Source organism: Gymnoscopelus braueri (genome assembly GCF_963280865.1).
Source record: "Gymnoscopelus braueri genome assembly, chromosome: 5".
Taxonomy (NCBI): domain Eukaryota; kingdom Metazoa; phylum Chordata; class Actinopteri; order Myctophiformes; family Myctophidae; genus Gymnoscopelus; species Gymnoscopelus braueri.
Window position 1 is genome coordinate 36943194 of NC_137606.1, and position 20738 is coordinate 36963931.

The 20738-nt window shown below is 43.0% G+C and overlaps 1 protein-coding gene across 1 annotated transcript in view; it reads right to left on the bottom strand.

The window, feature by feature from the left end:
- prkd2 (protein kinase D2) overlaps positions 1-20738 on the bottom strand; it is a 58358-nt gene that overhangs the window by 24306 nt on the left and 13314 nt on the right. Inside the window, 7 exon segments of the mRNA XM_080427848.1 lie at positions 147-164; positions 323-394; positions 3578-3713; positions 3715-3762; positions 4640-4839; positions 5125-5256; positions 5640-5778. Coding sequence (XP_080283974.1) covers positions 147-164; positions 323-394; positions 3578-3713; positions 3715-3762; positions 4640-4839; positions 5125-5256; positions 5640-5778 — 745 coding nt within the window.

Genomic DNA, 20738 nt, shown 5'->3' on the forward strand with positions numbered 1-20738 from the left:
CAATTAAATCAACTAGGCCATTAGTCGCCTGATAATTTATTTCTATTAACTACTACTATTATTACTTCAGCAACTTTATTACTGTTACTATCAATAATGTTACAAGCCTATACAGACGAGGTATAATTCTAACAACAACTACTTACCATTATTACTTCTGTTGTCTGAGAAGATAGAAAGGTGAGTGCCGGTGAGATTCAGTGTTGTTACATGTTGGGGTTATATCAAAATGACAAAAGTTATTGAAAAGATGACTTCATCACAACCATGCTGGGTTAACAGTCATGCACATGCTAAAATTAAGGCAGGTATTCTCTCCTACCTCCAATGGTTTCTCCTAGGCAGTCGTTGGGAACTTTGTACGCACAGCGCTTATGGCAGTTGAACTTGCAGTCTGTGAAAGATAAACGATGAACAAAAAACGTTAATCAGTGGATTTTGATGATATGTGCAATCTGATCTGTCTAAGATCAGATGTCTTGATGAATTGAATACAGAGGACCACAATGGAAACAAGCCCTCAGGGCTTGTTGTATGATCCTTTTAACCCATTAAGACCTGAGGCTGAATTAATACATTTCTTTTCTAAATCCTATCGCTTAAAAAATATATGTATTCAAAGATTTGCACAAATGTTCAATATCTTTCAAAAATAGCAGATCTACAAGCCCCGCTATGAGCTTGTATATCTGCTATTTTTGAATAGCCAAAGTAATCGTAAAATTACACACAGATGCGTCCCCGGCCTTAATGGGTTAACATTATTGTATAACTGTATCTCTGTACCTTTTGCAAACTGTTAATAAAGTATTGAATCAATCAATCAATGCTGTAGCATATGTAGAATCCAGAAGATGATATCCCTCTCTCTCCCTCATTCTTAACTCTGTTTTCTGATTTATTTATTGGTTGCCGATCTACAAGCTCACAGCGTGTTGCAGCACAATGTGTTGTGAGCTTGTAGATCGGATATTTTCAGTGTGTGACACCGGCACACAAACAAGTAAAATGATCCTTTAGAGAAAGCCAAGAGAAAGACATGTTGACTCTATGGAATCCAACTGACTGAAATCAGCCGTGGCGACAGAGAACTTTAATCCATGTACTCTAGGACACTGGTTCTCAACCTGTGGGTCAGGAACCCCAGTGTCCCCAGATGACAGTGAAGTGACAATTTAAGGAATTTGAAGACCTCAAAAGTAATCAATAAACTATACTATAAAAACTGGTCAAACATTGGCCAAATTGTCAAATAATATAAGAAAGAGGCAAAAATTGTGAAAATAGCAGATCTACAAGGCAAGCTCACAACGCCTCGCATCCCAAGGCGTTGTGAGCTTTTAGATGCACTATTTTCACAATATTCATCTGTGGAACCGAGTCAAACTAAATATAATGCCTCAACTCCTACAATTCCAAGTGCTTGTCAGGGTGGGGGGTCCCCAGTTCAAATATGATTATTTTGGGGGGTCACAGCCTGAAAAAGTTAAGAACCACTGTTCTAGGAAGGAAACAAAAATGTTAATCTGAAATCTCCATAACCGGTTAAATATTTAACATGTTATGCTAACATTTAACATTAAGTCGAACATTTCTGTCCAAACAACCAAATGTCTTCATAATGTTTTAGTGCTGTCATTGTATCAACGCGGGCTCCTAGAGCAACGTGCACTCTCATGCCTGATTTTTATCTTATTTATTTTATTATTTTCCCCATTAAGATCCTCATTGACGGACAAGATCACAGAGGACATTATTTTCATACTGCTAGTCACTGTCAGACAAAAACCTTTTCATATTTTTTTGTAGTTTTTTTTTCATAAACTAATGCCCTATTTTATACTTTGTGTTGCACAAAAGCTGATTCAAAAGCTCACAAGAGTTTGTAGATAACCTATAATGTTATGGCCAAAATAAGAACACCAGGTTGAGAGTGGTTAATTGTGTTTGTGGGTTTTATAACTACATTGGATTCAATAGTAGATAGTAGAATAGTCCCCACTCCTTGGGGTGTTTTTTTGTCACTGTATATGTATATATATATATATATATTCACATATATTCCCTTGCTCAAGGACACACATCGACACATTGCTGGCCTGGCCTGGAATCGAACCTGGGAGAACCAGGGCCTCTGGCTTCTCAGACAGGCTCACTAATCTCTCAGCTATGGCTGCCCCATACATAGCTGAGAGAAGACCACCTGAAAAGTAATGGTCATACCAGCTGCGTTGTGAGCTTGCAGATCGGCAATAGCTGAAGTATAATTTACGGTTAAAGTGTTTAAACTGACCCGTGGAACTCCCTCAAAGGCCCCACATTGAGAACCACTGGATTACACAGCTGATTGAGTGTAGTTATATCATTACACACAGATACTGGGATGTGGGTCAAGCTTTGTGCATATTGCAACACATACTGTACTGTATGTTTGAATAAACAATATATGTAGGGCAGACAGGTTGCCTATATACAGTAGATTAGACGCTAGTATTTCTGTATTTGATAAAGCCACAGATATCCCATCTTTATTGCAATGTGTAACTGTTGTATGCTGTTCACAATAACCCAAAGGCTGGCCACATGAAGTCTGAAATTCACATCGGCGCCACGCTGTTCCCATGTGGATCTTGAGATCCTCATGATTAGATTTGTTTCCCCTACTGTGGTGAAATCCCATGTGAGTCACATATTATGGTAATGCCAGATAATGTCAAAGAATAAAAAAGGAGTTATTGTTATTGTCCACATTTTCATATGGACAATATTTAATATGAAGAAAGCTAAATCTGTGTCATTCATTTATTTGAGTCTATCGGAGGTCAATATTATTATTCGTGTTAACAGTGTCACATAAATAGTAATGTGTTTTTGAGCATATTGCAGAGATGAACTGCTCCAGTGCAGCTGCTCCGTGGTCAACAGTATTAGTCTGTGGTTGTACTGTGGTTGGACTGGGTGTGAAAGTGTGCAACGGTATGACTGTGAAGCACAGCGTGGGTGAAAAAAAGCATTCATGCTCAGCAAACTTACCCTAGATAAAGGTAAGAAATTATAATAATACACACTGTACTGTATATCACTTACCTCCCATTTAACCACTTTCAATCTGGTGTCCATATCTTTGAAAATTAAATTTTAGGCAAAAATACGTTTTTTTTTAAACGTTTCTCAAGTATGAAATAGGGCTTAGCCGCATGAACCCTAGCGTCCCTATTCTGGGCATGTCATAATTGGTAAACATTCAGTGGAAACAGGAGAATGTTCGGTGAAAATAGGCAATCTACAAGCTCACAATGCGTCATGAGTGTTTTCAGTGAAGACATTTGGTATAGAGGGAAAAACTACTGGGGGACCCTGGTCAACAAAGTGTAGGGTTTACGTCGTCAAATGTAGTACGGATTTTTTATTTTATTATTTCCAATATCATTGATCAGGTTTGATCTCTCTCTCTCTCTCTCTCTCTCTCTCTCTCTCTCTCTCTCTCTCTCTCTCTCTCTCTCTCTCTCTCTCTCTCTCTCTCTCTCTCTCTCTCTCTCTCTCTCTCTCTCTCTCTCTCTCTCTCTCTCTCTCTCACCTTTGCACTGCAGACCCTGTCTGAAGAGTCCTCGTAGAAGTCTCTTACAGTACTGGCAGACGGTTGGCCGTGTGTAGGAGTGGACAGCGAACGTGTGGGGAACCTTCACCTTGGTCATCAGGATCTTGTCCAAGTGGAACCGGTCGCCCCGTGTAAAACCGCCGGGCTTCACTGGGGGTCCGCGGCTGATAGGAGAGAAGAGAAGAGGAATCATTTTAACTCATTCACTGCCTGAATTATTTCTGGCCGCGTTTGCCCACTGCCAGAGATTTTTCATTGAAAAAAAAAAGTACTCAGGAGCCGAGATACAACATTTTTAAGTTTTAAGTTAACAAGGAAGTGGATGGGAGTCTAGATCTTCGAAAAATCATATCTCCTTGGTCTTTGGGTCAAATTTGAAAAAATTAAAAGTCGTTTTAGTCGTTCTAGGCAGTGAATGAGTTAATGATAATGAGTGCCATTTACACACCAGAATAGTCAATTTGTCCAAAACTGTCAATCAATCAATCAATCTTATCCCAGAATGCATTTTAACGAATACAATTATATTTTAACCAATTAGAGTATGTTAATACAATAACTGTACATCTGCAATGGTTGGAGGTGGTCTCCCTACTATAGCACAGTATCTCCCCTGACCAAGCAGGGATTCCTTATTGACAGGGTGGTTGAAAATGTGATCTCTCAGACAGGTGGGGGAGACCTGGGCTGGAACTCCAGGTAAGACACTAAACTGATGGATTGGAGCTTTAACCCATTAAGACCTGGAACGCATCTGTGTCACTTTAGATTTCTTTGGCTATTCAAAAATAGCAGATCTACAAGCTCATAGCGCGGCAAAATCTTGAAAAAAAAAATTTATTTTTTTTATTTTTACTGTTAGGATTTAGAAAACATTTTTAAGAATCGTCTCAGGTCTTAATGGGTTAAGGCTCACAAAGGGCAAAGTCAATGTGAAAAAGAATAACTGGGTTCAATATTATAGATTATTTTACTGTATAAGATCCTAAAAGCAGATTGTGAGAGTAGTGTACAGTATTGTATGTGTGAAGGTACCGGTACCATCTGTGTGTGTGAGCGGACCAGGCTAGCATCTTCTGCACAGGTGGAGGTGGTTCCCACACTGCTCAGAGACTCTGTGGTGGAGAGGCGTAGGGATTGGCTGCTGGTCAGGGACGTGGTGGACAGACGCCGCTTACGAGCTCCACTGCAGTTATTGGGGATGCTGAAAGCGCAGCGCTTATGGTAGTTCAGTCCACAGCCTGCAGGTGGAGACAGAGGGGACAGCAAGGCAAGGAGGCAGAGATCGAGGAAAGGAGAAAAAGTTTAGCACAAACAAAAACTACAAACAAAACACAATCAGCAACGCAAGTTTGTAGATATAGCACATTTCTAACACAAAGGCAATTAAAAGTGGTTTATATATAAGGCATAAGATGGCATTTAGAATGTAATAAAAAATATCCAAGCAAGATCATGTCAGAGACGTCTGTGGTTAACAGATTATAAGCAACATCTATCTTCAGTCACACCATGTTTCTCCTCACCGTCACATTTGAGCCCTTGTCTGACCAATCCAAACAGCATCTCTCCACAGTGGTCACAGAAGGCTGGTGCACGGTACGAGTGCACGTTCAGTGCATGTGGGCGGATTTGGAAGTCTTCAAAAGTGGCTGCCGCTGTAAGACAGATAGCGTGAACACAGCATCTTTAGCTTTGGCTGCCAGGCCCGAACTGCACACAAGGAGGATAATGAGAATGTATGTGTTAAACAAGTATGAGAAGTTTTCTCCTGGTTGGAGGGGAAGTCCTCTTGAGTGAATAAGATACATTACATACTGTGCTTTTACAAGACAGTATGTTACATTATGTTCTTAACATGACAGCAGAACTATGCAGAGAGGAGAGGAGAGGAGAGGAGAGGAGAGGAGAGGAGAGGAGAGGAGAGGAGAGGCTGACCAATGACAGATTCCTGGGTAGCCTACGATGCTCAGGAGAGTCCTAGACCGATTACCGATGTTTTGACCAACATTTTGTCAAAAGGGTGAAACAGCGGACCTACCAGATAGCACCACCTCCACCAGCTCTCCCTCCTGGATGTCACTGGCAGCTTTGACCAGCTGGAGGATGTTGTTGGTGCTCGTATCATGTTTGAAGAGCAGGATCTTATCATACATTCCATAGAAGCCACATTCTGGGAACTGGAACACAAAAGGGAAGACATTATGGATTTGAACTTTTTAAATTCAAGGACTCCCATAACTCGGAGAGCGTATATTTGTACACTCCGAGTTACAGACCTGTAAGGGTCCATTAGGAACCATCTCAAGTAACCCTGAGGGTCCCCCCTCCCCCTGGAGGGCTTCAGTGCGTTGGAGAGAGGGATCGGTTGGTAACGTAGAACACTTTCATATTGAAATGGTTACGGTCAAAACTATTGGTCCTTTCACTGTGATCATATTTGACTAATTAACGTTCACTCAACCTAAGAAATCGTAGTTTTACTTGAGTAATATTTGCGTACAGTAACAGTACTTCTACTTGAGTAGGATATTCTAGTGCTACTGTTTCCATTCTGAAAATAGGATGTCAGCCACTTTTACTTAATACTCACACCAATTTTTCATGGGATACTTAGCATTTCCATTTGGCACTTAAACTCTCAATACTTAGTTGACCAGGGTCAGCTCTGTACTTGGTTCACTCTTTTTCCCTTAACACCATATACACTCTTTGCAGTAAATAGCAGATAGAAAATAGATTGTCTAATTTTGGAAAATGTTGACCCCAGAATAGTACAGCTGATTTAAGTGTGTACCAGTTAGCAATCACTGATTTTTCAAAAAAATAGCCAAAGTATAAAATAATGGTTATAGCTAAAATCTAAAATGATACAGATGCGTTCCCGGTCTTAATTGCTTAATGGGTTAATTAGCTGCAGCTGTCTTATTCCGGCTGTGCCATGTCTGTGAAAAGGGTCCATCATTGGTGATGATGAATTGGAACACAACAGGGCCCGGCTCTCCATGTTGGTTGTGAATGGTGATGGAGGACTACGTGGCACCAGTACTGACTGCCTGCTGTTTGAACCACATCCACACACACAGTCTGCTGGGCCTCTGCTACAGATGACAAGAGAGCTTTGGTACAAACAACACTGACAGTGAACACAACGTCAGAAACACTGGCTACTGACCACACCCACACGCACACGCACACACACACGCACACGCACACGCACACGCACACACACACACACACACACACACACACACACACACACACACACACACACACTACCATGCATATCCACATAGCATAGGTCACACACTGGCCAAGGTCCCAAATTAAAGCCAAAGACCAAATCTACAGTTGCTCAGTTACATGTGGAGAATGAGACAAAGTAGAAACATTATATCCTGTCCTATCTGTCTGACACACATACACACACACACACACACACACACACACACACACACACACACACACACACACACACACACACACACACACGTGTTTCCGAGAAGGCCCTCCAAGGATATTAGAGATGAGAGCGTCAGTCAGAAGTCAGCAGAGCGAAGGGCGCTGTCATAGGGAAACCCTGCGCTCCTGAATAGTTAATACCGTCTGGTTCACTTTAGCAACCACATCACACAGTACACCACACACAGAGACAGAGAGAAAGAATTAAGATAAAGAGAGAGACAACGAGAGAGAGGTTTGGGGCTGACAAGGTGACACTACAGGTACTCTGACCTCCCAACAGTCCACCCTCTCCCGCGCACACACACACACACACACACACACACACACACACACACACACACACACACACACACACACACACACACACACACACACACACACACACACACACACACACACACACACACACACACACAGTTGTTGTTTTCCTCTTGGCAGAGTCAGGATTCCCATGATTCCACCATCTGGCAAGGTTCTGCTCACTTACAGGAAGGGGAACCCTTGACTCCACCTCGGAATGAAACACACACACACCTCCTCCCCAGTTACCACACCCTTCTTGCACACATCAACACACCCTGACTTTCCCGTTTCCAGTCTCTTCTCCACTTCTCCACACACACACACACACACACACACACACACACACACACACACACACACACACACACACACACACACACACACACACACACACACACACACACACACACACACACACACACACACACACACACACACACACACACACACACACACACACACACACACACACACACAGTCTAACAGTCTAGCCTTCCTGTTCCCAGCAGGCAATCGACATCACCACATCTGACTGTCAGAGCTTGGTCTTGTGTTGCTGCCAAGCTACACAGCAGTAGCTCCATCCAGGGGTGTGGTAGAATCACTGCCACTAATGATGCTACACAGTAAGTCCACCACACCCCTGGGGCTACCGTTACCACTTATGATGGATGCTACTGCTTGTGACAACACAGTCAACCAGACTGGCTCAAAGCCCATTATGCTGCTGGAGCTTGTGTGGGGAATGTGTGAAATTGTGTAAAGTTAGTTAGACGGAGTTAGTCTGTGGGAGTTAGACTTCATCAATCAGTGTCACAGACACACATACAGTATAGACATACAGAGATTCTGTGAATTAGTAGATATTCTGTGAATTGATAGATACGATTTATCACTGAAGGAACACTATAATACCAGACAGTATCGAACTGCGACTATGTGCGGGCCAGATTATTCTTTGTCTGTGCGTACGCGTGCATCCAGTGCTTAGCTCTACAAGGCTAGACAATTACTATAGTATAGTTTCTCCCTACATTTGGAAACTATAGCTACTGTACAAGCAAACAAAATATTGTCAATCATTTCTATTTGGCATTGTAATGACAAACTAAAAGCCTGTATTCATCTCGGAGCCTCAACATATAGATCGTGCAGGCACAACATATGGATTTTCATGCCCACACCTTCATTAACTTGCGGGGTCAACATACAGGTATGGATCTTGCGCGCACACCTTAATCAAGTCGTGACCACAACGTACAGATCTCTTTCCCACAATGTCATGACTATGACATTCACACGACGTAAAAAGATAAACAACACTAGTTCACTACATGGTTTTCCCATGTAAAAAATAAATGGGCCTGAAAATCTAGTAGCGCTGATGCGTCATGCGTCATTGTCTTGGACAATCAAATCCCGATGTTAGGACGGACGGACGAACAGACAGACAGACAGACAGACAGACAGACAGACAGACAGACAGACAGACAGACAGACAGAGAGAGAGAGAGAGACAGACTGAACTACAGAGAGAGAGAGAGAGAGAGAGAGAAGGAAATGTGAAATGGATGTAAAATCTATATTTCTCTGTATGGGCTCTTCAGTACGTAACCAGCCTATAAAACCGTGGCTTTGTTGGATGCTACTGAACCACAGCTATTGTTTCTGTGGCCCAGACAGCTTGGCCACAGCTGATCAGAGAAGGCCTATATCCAAACTGATATATTTTGTAACCACCACCGCAACCCTGGCAGACACACTCTAAATGAAGCCTCTGTGATTGTGCAAACTAGTACAGAAAAGGCTTCAAACTTGCATGACATTTTAAATGAATTTATTCGTATATAATTCAGTCTAAAAATGAATCAATCATTTGGATTGCCGGCCACCCCATAAAGCTACTTCTGCCGCTAGAAACCAGGAACACCCAGATACAAGACAACAACAGGCCGCTGACTACACACAAACCCCTCAGACAAGCCTCAGACTAAACTCATTTATACGCCCCCACACCCCCTAAGATGCTTCCAGCCCCTAGTTTGTTAGCCTCATAGTGATTGCAGTGCTGACCTACACTACAACCACAACGTGCAACTCAAGAACAAGATTGGTCATATTATCCTCCCCTTATAGTCCAACACACACACACATTATGTACCGACCTCAAGTGCAGTTGCCACAACTGCATTGACCACAAACCGTGGTGGAAAATGTACTCAAATTATTTACTGAAGTTAAAGTATCAACACTGCAGTGAAGAAATACTCTGGAATTCAAAATGTACCTGAGTACAAGTACAAAAGTATTGGTATCAAAATGTACTTAGAGTACCAAAAGTAGAAAGTACTCATTATGCATGCATAATATCCCATTTCACAAGTTTTCCAAATGTATAAGATGTATAAAAATCTTTTGAAAATAGCAGATCTACATGCTCACATCAAGCAGTGTGGACTGACATGGAAAGAGCTGGAAAAGAAGGCCCAGGAGAGAGGACTCTGGCGGACTGTAGTCAACGGCCTATGCTCCATGAAAAGGAGCGATAGGCATAAGTAAGTAAGTAACATGCTCACAATGTGTCGCACCGCGACGCATTGTAAGCTTGTAGATTGGCTATTTTCAAATGGCCAAAATGTATATAGGGCTGAAGTGGTTAACGTATGTTTTGTACATATGTACAAAATTGTACATAAGTACGGTACTTGAGTAAATGTACGTAGTTACTTTCCACCACTGACCACAAGTCTCCACAGACGTCACAGAGACCAAGGACCTCAGTACCCTTCAAACAGAGAAGAATCTCCTCTCACCGTTGCAGTTTGCATTGGAAGTACAAAGGTAAAAAAGAGCTGGTATGTCTTTATGTCAACACAGTGATTAGGCCTACTACATATCATCTCCGTCGGGTGGAAACCTCACATGTCCAAAACTGTTACTTTTCAGGATTCAAAAAATAGCAAAAGTAGCAGATCTAAAAGCTCAAATCTGCTACTTTTGATACTTTTGTGTGACGCTGTACTATGATCAAGTAGGGCATTAATGTACCAAAAAAAACCACTACCAAAAAAAGTTAGAATATGGAGATCTCTCCCCGACAGCAACAAAGTACGTGTACAAAAGCATGCACACCCATTATACTGTACGTTTGCACTTCTGCATTTGTGGGCTTGCACAGTCGGCTTGGCCGGTGAGTGGCTGTGTGTTATTATGGTATGGCGGTGCTGCAGGGCAGTGCAATGCACTGTGGTTTGCCTGGAGACAGGGCTGTGTCTCTAGCCTGCCGTCTTTAGGTTTCCAGGGATCAGGTTCCCTGCCTCGCCTCGCCTGCTCTGTCGCTGCTCTTCGGGCCAATGGAGCCATTATGACAGAGATGAATTATGGACTAGGCCTTATCTGCTCTACCTCCCCTCCATCTATACGGTACATGTTCCCCTCACTGCTCTTTACCTGTCTTTCTCATTATAGATCCTTCCCACCTGCCCGCTTGTCTCATCCTCCATCTTGTCTTCGTTCCTGTCTCCCTCCTAGTGCCTGTTTCAATTACCTCTTTCTTTACGTCATTCGCTTTATAACATGTGCAACCTCAAGAAGGATCGAGTACAGTGAACAACACTGTTAAATCCAGACTGTTATTTCAACGCTGAAAGTGTTGAAAATGTACCCAGAATCGCAGAGAGAAGGATACAACAATCGAAGTACTCTCTTGTGAATTTGTTTTTCCTTCTCCCTCGCCTCGTCCAAGCTCTCCAAAACCAGTAAAATCGCATTCAACGTGGTCCACTCCCTCTGTTGCAAGCTGATGTAATGTTAGTGCTGGCTAGCAGCAGCTCTCGGCCAGGCTAACAACTCCGCTATCCTACATTTGTTCAGGGGGGTTGATGTTTTGTTCTGTTCGGGACATAGCAACGTTCTGGACAGAGCCAAGTAGACCGCTCATGCAGGCAGAAAGGAAAACCTATAACTCTACATATGAAATGGAGAGATATAAGAATCACTTCCAAGATTCATCCTCACTCTCACTTTGAGTGTGAGTGTGATCAGATCAGCTGATCGTCCATGAATCATTGTTCCTGCAGCCCTCAGTACCAACGTCCTCAACAGCACTGGTGGACCACAATGTAGAAATACTCTGATACTCATTATGCAGAATGGCCCATTTCGCAGTCACATTATTATTGTAATTAGTAATGCATTAATGTGTCCATCACTTTACTGTTACAGCAAGTAAAGGTGGGGCTATTTTATGCGCTGCTGGGTAGCTTAAACTATAATAATGCATCATGTATGTTCTGTATTAATAATCCAAATCCGCAAAGTATTTTTTAACTCAAGTTAAGAAGAAGTACCTCAAGATTGTACAGTAATTGAGTAAATATACCTCATACCACTGCTCAACACTGAACAGTACTAACCAATGCTGTTGTCAGTGTTGGTGCTCTGTTGACAATGTCAACAAGGGAGAAGTTTTCCTGAAGCGTGGTGGTGATACTAGTTCAGCCGTTATTGAAAACAAACAGACTTTCACACACAGATGAAAACGTCAGCACTTACTGGTAAACCCAACACAATGAGTGAGTAATGTCATATAGTGTGTACACTTGGCATACATGCATGTGCATACAGTATGTATGCACACAGGCACACACACACACACGCACGCAATCTCTATTATCATAATATCAATAGGTTTGGTGTCATGGAACAAGCTCACTGAGAGTGAAATTGGAGCTAAAAAACATTCTATTCACACACAAACACACATCCGCACGCACACACACACACACACACACACACACACACACACACACACACACACACACACACACACACACACACACACACACACACACACACACACACACACACACACACACACACACAATGATGTCATGCTGCCTCTCCTTGTTTCCTCTCCTCAGTGATGCTTATCCCTCTGCTAAGTTCCTTACCATGTTCATAACTCTGGTCTAGTGGTGTTCGTGTTTATTTACTGTTAACAGTGACACTTTGGGCCAAGGGAGATTTCATCAGGTTTAGACTTCACAATGCCCCCAGTGGCCCGAAACAGTTGTCAAGTACTGCTTCAAATAATGACTAAACTGTATTTAGAGGGTAGGTTGAATGAGCACGCATGCTCTTTCACAGCAATGACCTGACTGTCCATCACTAACATTTGACAGCCATCTGTGCGTGTGTGCTCCCGATGCTGGGAAAGGAACGAATACTGTCATAGTATTCGGCCACACTCACAACACACAATACATGATGGCTAACATTCTTATAGGCTATTGATTTCAGGTGTAGGACTAAACAGGAATGTGTTTACATTTCCTTTGCATGTCATACTTTGTCATGTGTACGTGCGGGAGCTTTCAGCGTGCAGTGTCCAAGCATCCTAACGGCCTTTCAGTGTGCCAGTGGTGCAAACTGCATTTGGAGCGAGTGTGCACATGACGTGCTTAATTGTTATAATCAGAAGCCTTATGGTCTATTGACGTACTGGAACTTGTTTTGTTCATTTGAGGTTTGGCACTTGGTACTGTACTTCTATTGACTTAAAACAAAGCCATGTTAGTGTGATTTCAGTTCAACCCTGAGATGCTAAAATGTCTACGAGCATTGGTCCTATATTTAGCTATATGTTGTGCATGTACTGCATGTGGTGTCCGGCTGAACACCACTTGCTTCATCTTTTGATCCTCCCCACCACTTCCCCCTCCAGTTGCAGTCAGCATGACAATTTAGCATTTAGCAGAAATTAGCATGCACTCTTATCCAGAGCGAATTACAAGTGCAAGACCAGAGTAAATGGCATAAACCCTGGTCAACAACCGACAGGGTAAATAAATCGTCACTTAAGTAGAGTGCAAAGCAAAAAATGTAGTGCTTCAAAGAAACTATACCATGTAAACATCAGACCTATAGCATCCGTCTAAGCAACACACTATCAAAATAACATTCTTAACATGTGTAAATCTAAATGACATTTTAGACATCTGCATCTAGCAACTAGCATCTATCAATAACGGGGGCAAGAAGGCATACAAGGAATGAGGAGTGCAAGGGGCTGAGGTGGAGTCTGAAGATGTGAGACGGCTGAGTAAAGGGGAAGTGAGTGTGCAGTTCTGACAGCGAGGGAGAATGTATTCCACAGCATGGGAGCCAAGAGGAAAGAGTCTAGGAGGACATGTGGAGCATTGGCCAGGGTGTCACAGGGAAGGGATGAACAGACTTCCTGTGTTAGATGATCTGAGAGATTTGGTAGGGGTGTGCCGCAACAGCATTCTGTTGCATTTGAAGGGGTTTGAGGAAGCATGCCGGAAGACCACCTTGGACTGCCCAGCACAACACACACATACACTCGCGCGCATGCGTTCTCATGCTCTGTACTTCAAACATATAAGTGTGTGTGAGTGTGTGTGTGTGTGTGTGTGTGTGTGTGTGTGTGTGTGTGTGTGTGTGTGTGTGTGTGTGTGTGTGTGTGTGTGTGTGTGTGACTTAATGTTGTTTGTTTAGTTGTTTTGGGGTGTTTGTCACTGTATACAATACATATGCACATACGTATGTGAAATTTGTCCTCTGCATGTTACCCGCATCCTTACAATAGGAGCAGCGGGTAAGTGCCATTATTACGGCAGGGAGTCTATGAATCGGAGAGAACATAAAATCAAGAATCAAGAGATGAACTGGAACGAGGAAAAGCCAAAATGTTCCAGTATTGACAATTGGATGTAATTCTTTGGACGTTTTGGACTGTAAATGACAATGGGGACAACGATGGATCCTGGTCTATATATGGTCATGTATGGAGAACAGGCTATATACCTGAACCGTATGAACTCTTAACTGCATGGAACATAAATACATCTCAGAGAAAGCACTGTGCTTGTGCTGTTAGAAAAGAGGAAGCCATGTGGATGTACCAAGTGTAGACCCAGGTGACACTTTTATTGGACCAAAAGGACACTAATGACTTCCCAAAAGGTGGTGGCCTTTTACATAACCTTATATAACATTTATATAACCGCCCAAACAACCTCTACTGTATACATAGCGACACTCGATCCTTTCCAAAAGAACGCTCTGCCTCTTTACTTTACGGAAAGCGGAAACTGATGTTGTTATGCCCAGTAATGACAGCCCGTCTGAGGTGTGGTGTATTGTGGTGCTGAGGAGGAAGTGTCCCTTAATGTTAGAGCGGGAAGGAACACAAGGCAGATAAGAACTCAGCCAATGACACATGTAGTAATAGTCCCACTGTCATCTAAAACAGTGATTCTCAACCTGCGGGCCGGGGCCTACAGGTTAGACCCCTCCTGCAGGTCCAGTAGGGCAGCTGTCACGGTTACAAATTTAAGTTGTCGCTCAAATAACTGCGATGTGTTTGGCATTGAACATTGGAACATATGAAGCCTTTAAGGCTTTGTAATAAAAAAAATGCACAGGGCAGATGACAAGGACATATGACAGATGACAAGTAACTGAAATATTGATATTGATATTTAATAATTGTATACATGTAAAAAATAGCAGAAATAGCTGATCTACAAGCATTGTGATGCGTTGTAAAGCTTGTAGATCAGCTATTTCTGCTTTTTTAATATTTGAAAATGTGTGAAAAACTTTTCAACATGGAAACGATTATGACGATTACGCAAAATAATTGCGATGATCTCAAATAATTGGGATTAGACGAAGGCCTAGGGTACAGCCTGAGTTACCAAAATGAGTTGCTATAGCATCCTATAGTAACACAGTATAAAGCCCTATGTTATACTTCAGCTATTCACAAATAGCCCGTCTACAGGCTCAAAACGTGCTGTGATCTTGTAGATCGGATATTTTCAAATACGTTTGAAAAATCTTGTACATTTGTGAAATTTGTAAAAATATTTTCACAACACAAATCTCTTATGGGGGTCCCAGGCACAAAGTCTTTTCCAATGGGGAAATGGGGCCAATGCGGGCCTAAATACAGTCCTTGGCATTAAAAATGTTCGAGAGCCAGTGACCTGTATACACGCATCAACCACAGTGAATCAGCACTATGCGTGATGTAGTTTGTATGACACAGGCTCTGTAAACAGTTGACGTTTTTCAGCCGTATATGGTCCTTCTGAAAGCATGTGTCTATAACAGAAGCCGCTTATCACAACAGGAACCTGATCCAGCCATTTTATAGAGAAGAGGAAACGTTACTGCATCCCTTCCAACAACACAACATTGTTTAAACATCCACGTCTTACTGTGTAACTAAACATACAGTACTGCACAAGCACAAGCACACACACACACACACACACACACACACACACACACACACACACACACACACACACACACACACACACACACACACACACACACACACACACACACACACACACACACACACACACGCAGACATTATGGACACATCATAATCCATTCTAGTAGGCTAATGCTTGTGCACGCGTTTGGCCCTACACTTGTGTGTGAGGGCCAAACGTCAGTAGAGTACAATAGAATTTGAAAAAGAGACATTGCGAGGCCCATTTCTTTGTCCTCACAAGAGAAATGGTTGTTTCATGGTTAGGATTAGACATTTACAGTTTAGAGTTCGAGTTATGCTTGTTTTATTATAGGCTATACTTTTACGTAGTTGCACGCCGGTGTCAAGCTCCGAAAATAGCGGATCTACAAGCTCACAAGTATATCCGTGAGAGCTTGTAGATTCGCTATTTTTTTAAATGCCATTTACAAAATTGGCACCCTAAAATGTTGATGTCCTCAAAAGTATTGTGTGTGTGTGTGTGTGTGTGTGTGTGTGTGTGTGTGTGTGTGTGTGTGTGTGTGTGTGTGTGTGTGCCTGTTAAGACTCTTTCCAGCGGAAAGCCTCGTAATATTGGGACCACAACACCCCTTCGTCCTCGTGCGCTCGTTCAAACGACAAGGTGTTTTAATGAGGCGTTGCCGTGGCGACGCACATGTTTTAAAAAGACGTCATTACGATATGCCCTCCCTTAGACTCTTGACAACCACTCACCGCAACGCAGGGAATTTCTTCGGGGGCCTTTTGTGTGTCGGAGCCGAGGTGTTAACAACAGAGCAAACGTATTAGCCGAGCCCGGGCCGTCTATTTTTAACAGCCATGAGGTCACACGCTGACGGACGAGGCATGGTCGTCACATGACAAGACTGAACATGCATGACCTCACCCTGTCCACCAGTCAGCACCTGTACCACCTGCTGTGCCAGGTTACTGTTAATATTGAGAGAGAGCAGAGGAGTGACACACAGAGAGAGCAAGAGGGAGAGAGAGAGAGAGAGAGCAGGAGAGTGACATTCAGAGAAACATAAAGGAAGAGAGAGCGAGAGAGAGAGAGAGGAAAAGTGGAATACAGAGAGTGACATAGAGCAAGAGAGACAGAGGGTAAGTAACAGAGTGAGAGAGAGAGCGAGAGAAAAGGAGAGAGAGCAAGAGAGAAATGTTGAGAGAGAGAGAGGAAGGTCGATAGAGCGAAAGAGAGAGGAAGGTTGACCTACAGAGAGAGAGAGAGAGGGCGTGAGTGAGAGAGAGACAGACAGAAGAAGGAAACTAAGAGAGAAAATATGATCCGTTGTTTATGCATTAAAACAAGGGAGTGAGTGACAGCTGCTCTTTGCCAAGAGGCAAGGTAATAATGCAATACTTCTGACGTGTCCAAACGGTGGGGCTTGGCACACACCGAGAGAATGAAATGAAAACAAGCTGGGGAGGATGAATAAAGACGAGGCTCACAAAGAGCATGACGACTGAAGGGAAGGGTTTAGAGAGGCTTGACGTAATGTGCCCATGTCAGCCCTTGTTGTACTACGCCGTATCGTGTTGTGAAGCGTGACTGATTCAAGAGTCTTGCTTTGTGAGTTTGGTTCTTCCACATGAGCAATAAGGCTCAGGGTCATGCATGCTGCCATGCACGCTGCAGCGCGCCACGCCTTCACCAAGCAGGCAGGCAGCCACTACTACCGCAACTCCATTCAGTCTTCCTGTTTGTGTCACTATAATATTCCCCTGTGCCTTCACTATCGGCCTCCTCTCACCCCTCACACACACACACACACACACACACACACACACACACACACACACACACACACACACACACACACACACACACACACACACACACACACTTATTACTGTACTTATGAGCTCATCAACATATTAGGACGGCAATTTTATGAATGGCATTTTTAACACTAGAAAGTGTTAGGGTCAAAAATAGCCGGCAAGCATTTCATGTTATCTTTAAAAATTGTACGTATGCTCGTGTGTTTTGGAAATGTACTAAGATACAAGTGTTTTAGAATGAGGTGAAGAACGAGCTGAATACCTCGATTGGAAATCAAGGTATCCAGTGCAAGGAACAGTCACAATGCTAAATTGATCAGAATACTCTTATATATATACGTCTATATAAGGGGGCACGGTGGCGTTTGCATGTTCTCCCCATGTCTCCTAGGGTAGTTAATACCCTCACAAAAACATGCAGTAATCCTGGTCGCTATACCGCCTCCCCCATGACAGCCGGGGCGCCTGATGGAGGGAAAAGGAACTGGTTGGAATAACGTGTTCCTTCCACGCGCTACGTCCAACAGGGGAAACTCCCCCCTGTCAGGTGACAAGAAGGTCAGTTGGCTCTCATGCATTGAAGGAGGCATGAGCTCGGCTCTGGGCTCCCTAGGCTGGCGGGGGGAGTGTAGCACCCAGGATCACTTAGATAATTGGCACCGGGTGAAAAAGGGTTACAAAATCGTGGGATAAAAAAAATAGTAAAAAAGGAATACTCTTCTATATAGCAAGAAAGACCATACTCAAGCTTTGGATCCATGAGGACATTCCTACACTGGATGATTGGTATAAGGAGGTAATGAGCGTGGTACCTTTGGAAAAACTGACTTATATCCTCCGTGATAACATGGAAGAATTTATTTTACATGCATTAATTAATACGGTCATCCGACTGCATGATTAGGCTAATTCTGCCATTTATGCGTAAAACGGCGGAAGAATAATAATAAAAGGTAGAGAAACAAGAAGGGACCATTAGCACTACGTGCTTGGCCCCTTAAAAATATCGCTATCGGCCATTGTTATTCTAAACATGGGTATCGGCCCAGAATTTCCATATCAGTGATGAAAACCTGAATCTTTTCCTAATTGTAAGCCTTTTCTCTTTCAAGCATTAAAACAACCATTTATTTATTAATGTCTATTTCTCAAATTCTGCTATACTTACGGGACATTTGGCCCTCACAAGCATAGCAATACAAGTACACACACTCACTCACACACTCACTCACACACACACGCGAGTAGGCCTACTCACAACACCGGAAGCCAGAGGAGAGGGGGGGCCTGGACGGCTGTGTGAAGATGTTGTTATAGGTTCAAAGGGAATGTACAACATGAGCAGCAGGACATGCTGTAGTAGAACAAACATAATGCAAATGTACAACGTGAACATTGTGGATAAAACCCTGATGGGACCACCATGGAAACAAGTCCCCAGAACATTTTTCTGTTATCCTTTTAGCCTAAATGTCTGACTGTACCTCGTGCTGTTTACATTTCTGTGTAATAAAGTATTCAATCAATCAATCAATCAATAATTGGACCGTGAATTGAGCATCGTACTACAACATTTTATTTTGTTACGTTCTCCTTCTGTTGCAGGGCCGGGATTCTGGTGCTGTTTTTAAGGCACATGATTACACAGATTATACAGTATATTCTTTGAATTATGATGCAGTCCGCCTATTTGGGGACTTTAATGGCAAAATAGATACATACATTCGGCAACAATAGCATATTTACCGATCTGGACATTTTCGGTTAAGATATTTGGTGTAGAGGGAAAAAAGGAGGGGGCCAAAGCCGCCTCAATTTAGTATATTGGGTTATAAGTGGTTAAAAGCTGCAAAAGGAGGTTGATGGTATTTCAATGGCAGAGTTAGAAAGCATAACCCTTAGAAAGGAATTTGAAGAATGTTAACAACAACCTTGACTTCAAAATTATACCAGTGTTTCATGTTATTCATGACTCTGTGGCTTTACCCTGACTCACATCACACTGTGTGTGTGTGTGTGTGTGTGTGTGTGTGTGTGTGTGTGTGCGCGTGCGTGCGTGCGTCTGCGTGTGTGCGTGCGCTATCCCGAGGAAAGAGATATAACCAGGTTTACATTCCTAACCCAGTTGCCTCTACATACCACAGCTAACTGTAAACCTGCGAGACTGGAGTGAGCAGTGGAAAGACTGGTGGGACTATGGACACACACACACACACACACACACACACACACACACACACACACACACACACACACTAGTTTACGAATGTAACTGCTTGGGTTTGAACCAGGATCTGCCACATGGGAGCCAAACATTGCTCTGCCAATGGGGAATCCCCCTTCTACATTGGTTCCTCTTTGCTTGAAAAAAGGAAATTCTCTTGAATTTCTCTTATGTTTACACACACACATACACCAGGCAATGAAAATGAATTGGTGGCTCACGTGATTAAAATGCTTAAAATGTAAAACACTCAGGCACTTGATTTGAAGGTATAGTCTCACATATGCACGCATGCGCACACACACACACACACACACACACACACACACACACACACACACACACACACACACACACACACACACACACACCAAAGTAATGAGAGTTTAAACATCAGTGTGCATAAACAGTTCACATATTCTCACCAGGGCTCACAGAAAACAAACAGAGGGATCCTGGACAACAATGATCTGCTCCTACAGAAACAGGAAGTGTCTTTCAGCGCACAGACAGAATATGGAGATCAAAGGAGAGATGGATTTACATGTAACATGGCCAGATGAACATGTGTGTACGGACGCACATACAGTATATGTCTCTCTCACACACACACACACACACACACACACACACACACACACACACACACACACACACACACACACACACACACACACACACACACACACACACACACACACACACACACACACACACACACAGTGCCCCATACCAACCCACCCCACCCTGTCAACTCTCACACTGACCCCATTTTTCACTGTCAATGTTTCACTGGAGAGCCAAGGTAAAACATCCAACCCACTGCTTTCATACCTCACACTGCAGCCCTAAAAGTTTACTTCATTTTGTATTTAGCCTTCCATGTTCTTCAACCGAGTCTGTTAACCGCGGAAACCCTCTATTGTTGGTCAAACGGACCTGAGTTGCAACTGTTCTGTTCTTGGACTGCTTTTTTTCTCTCTACACCAAATCTCATCGCCAAAAAAAGTCAATCTACAAGCTCACAGCACGTCGCAGCTAATATTTTGGCT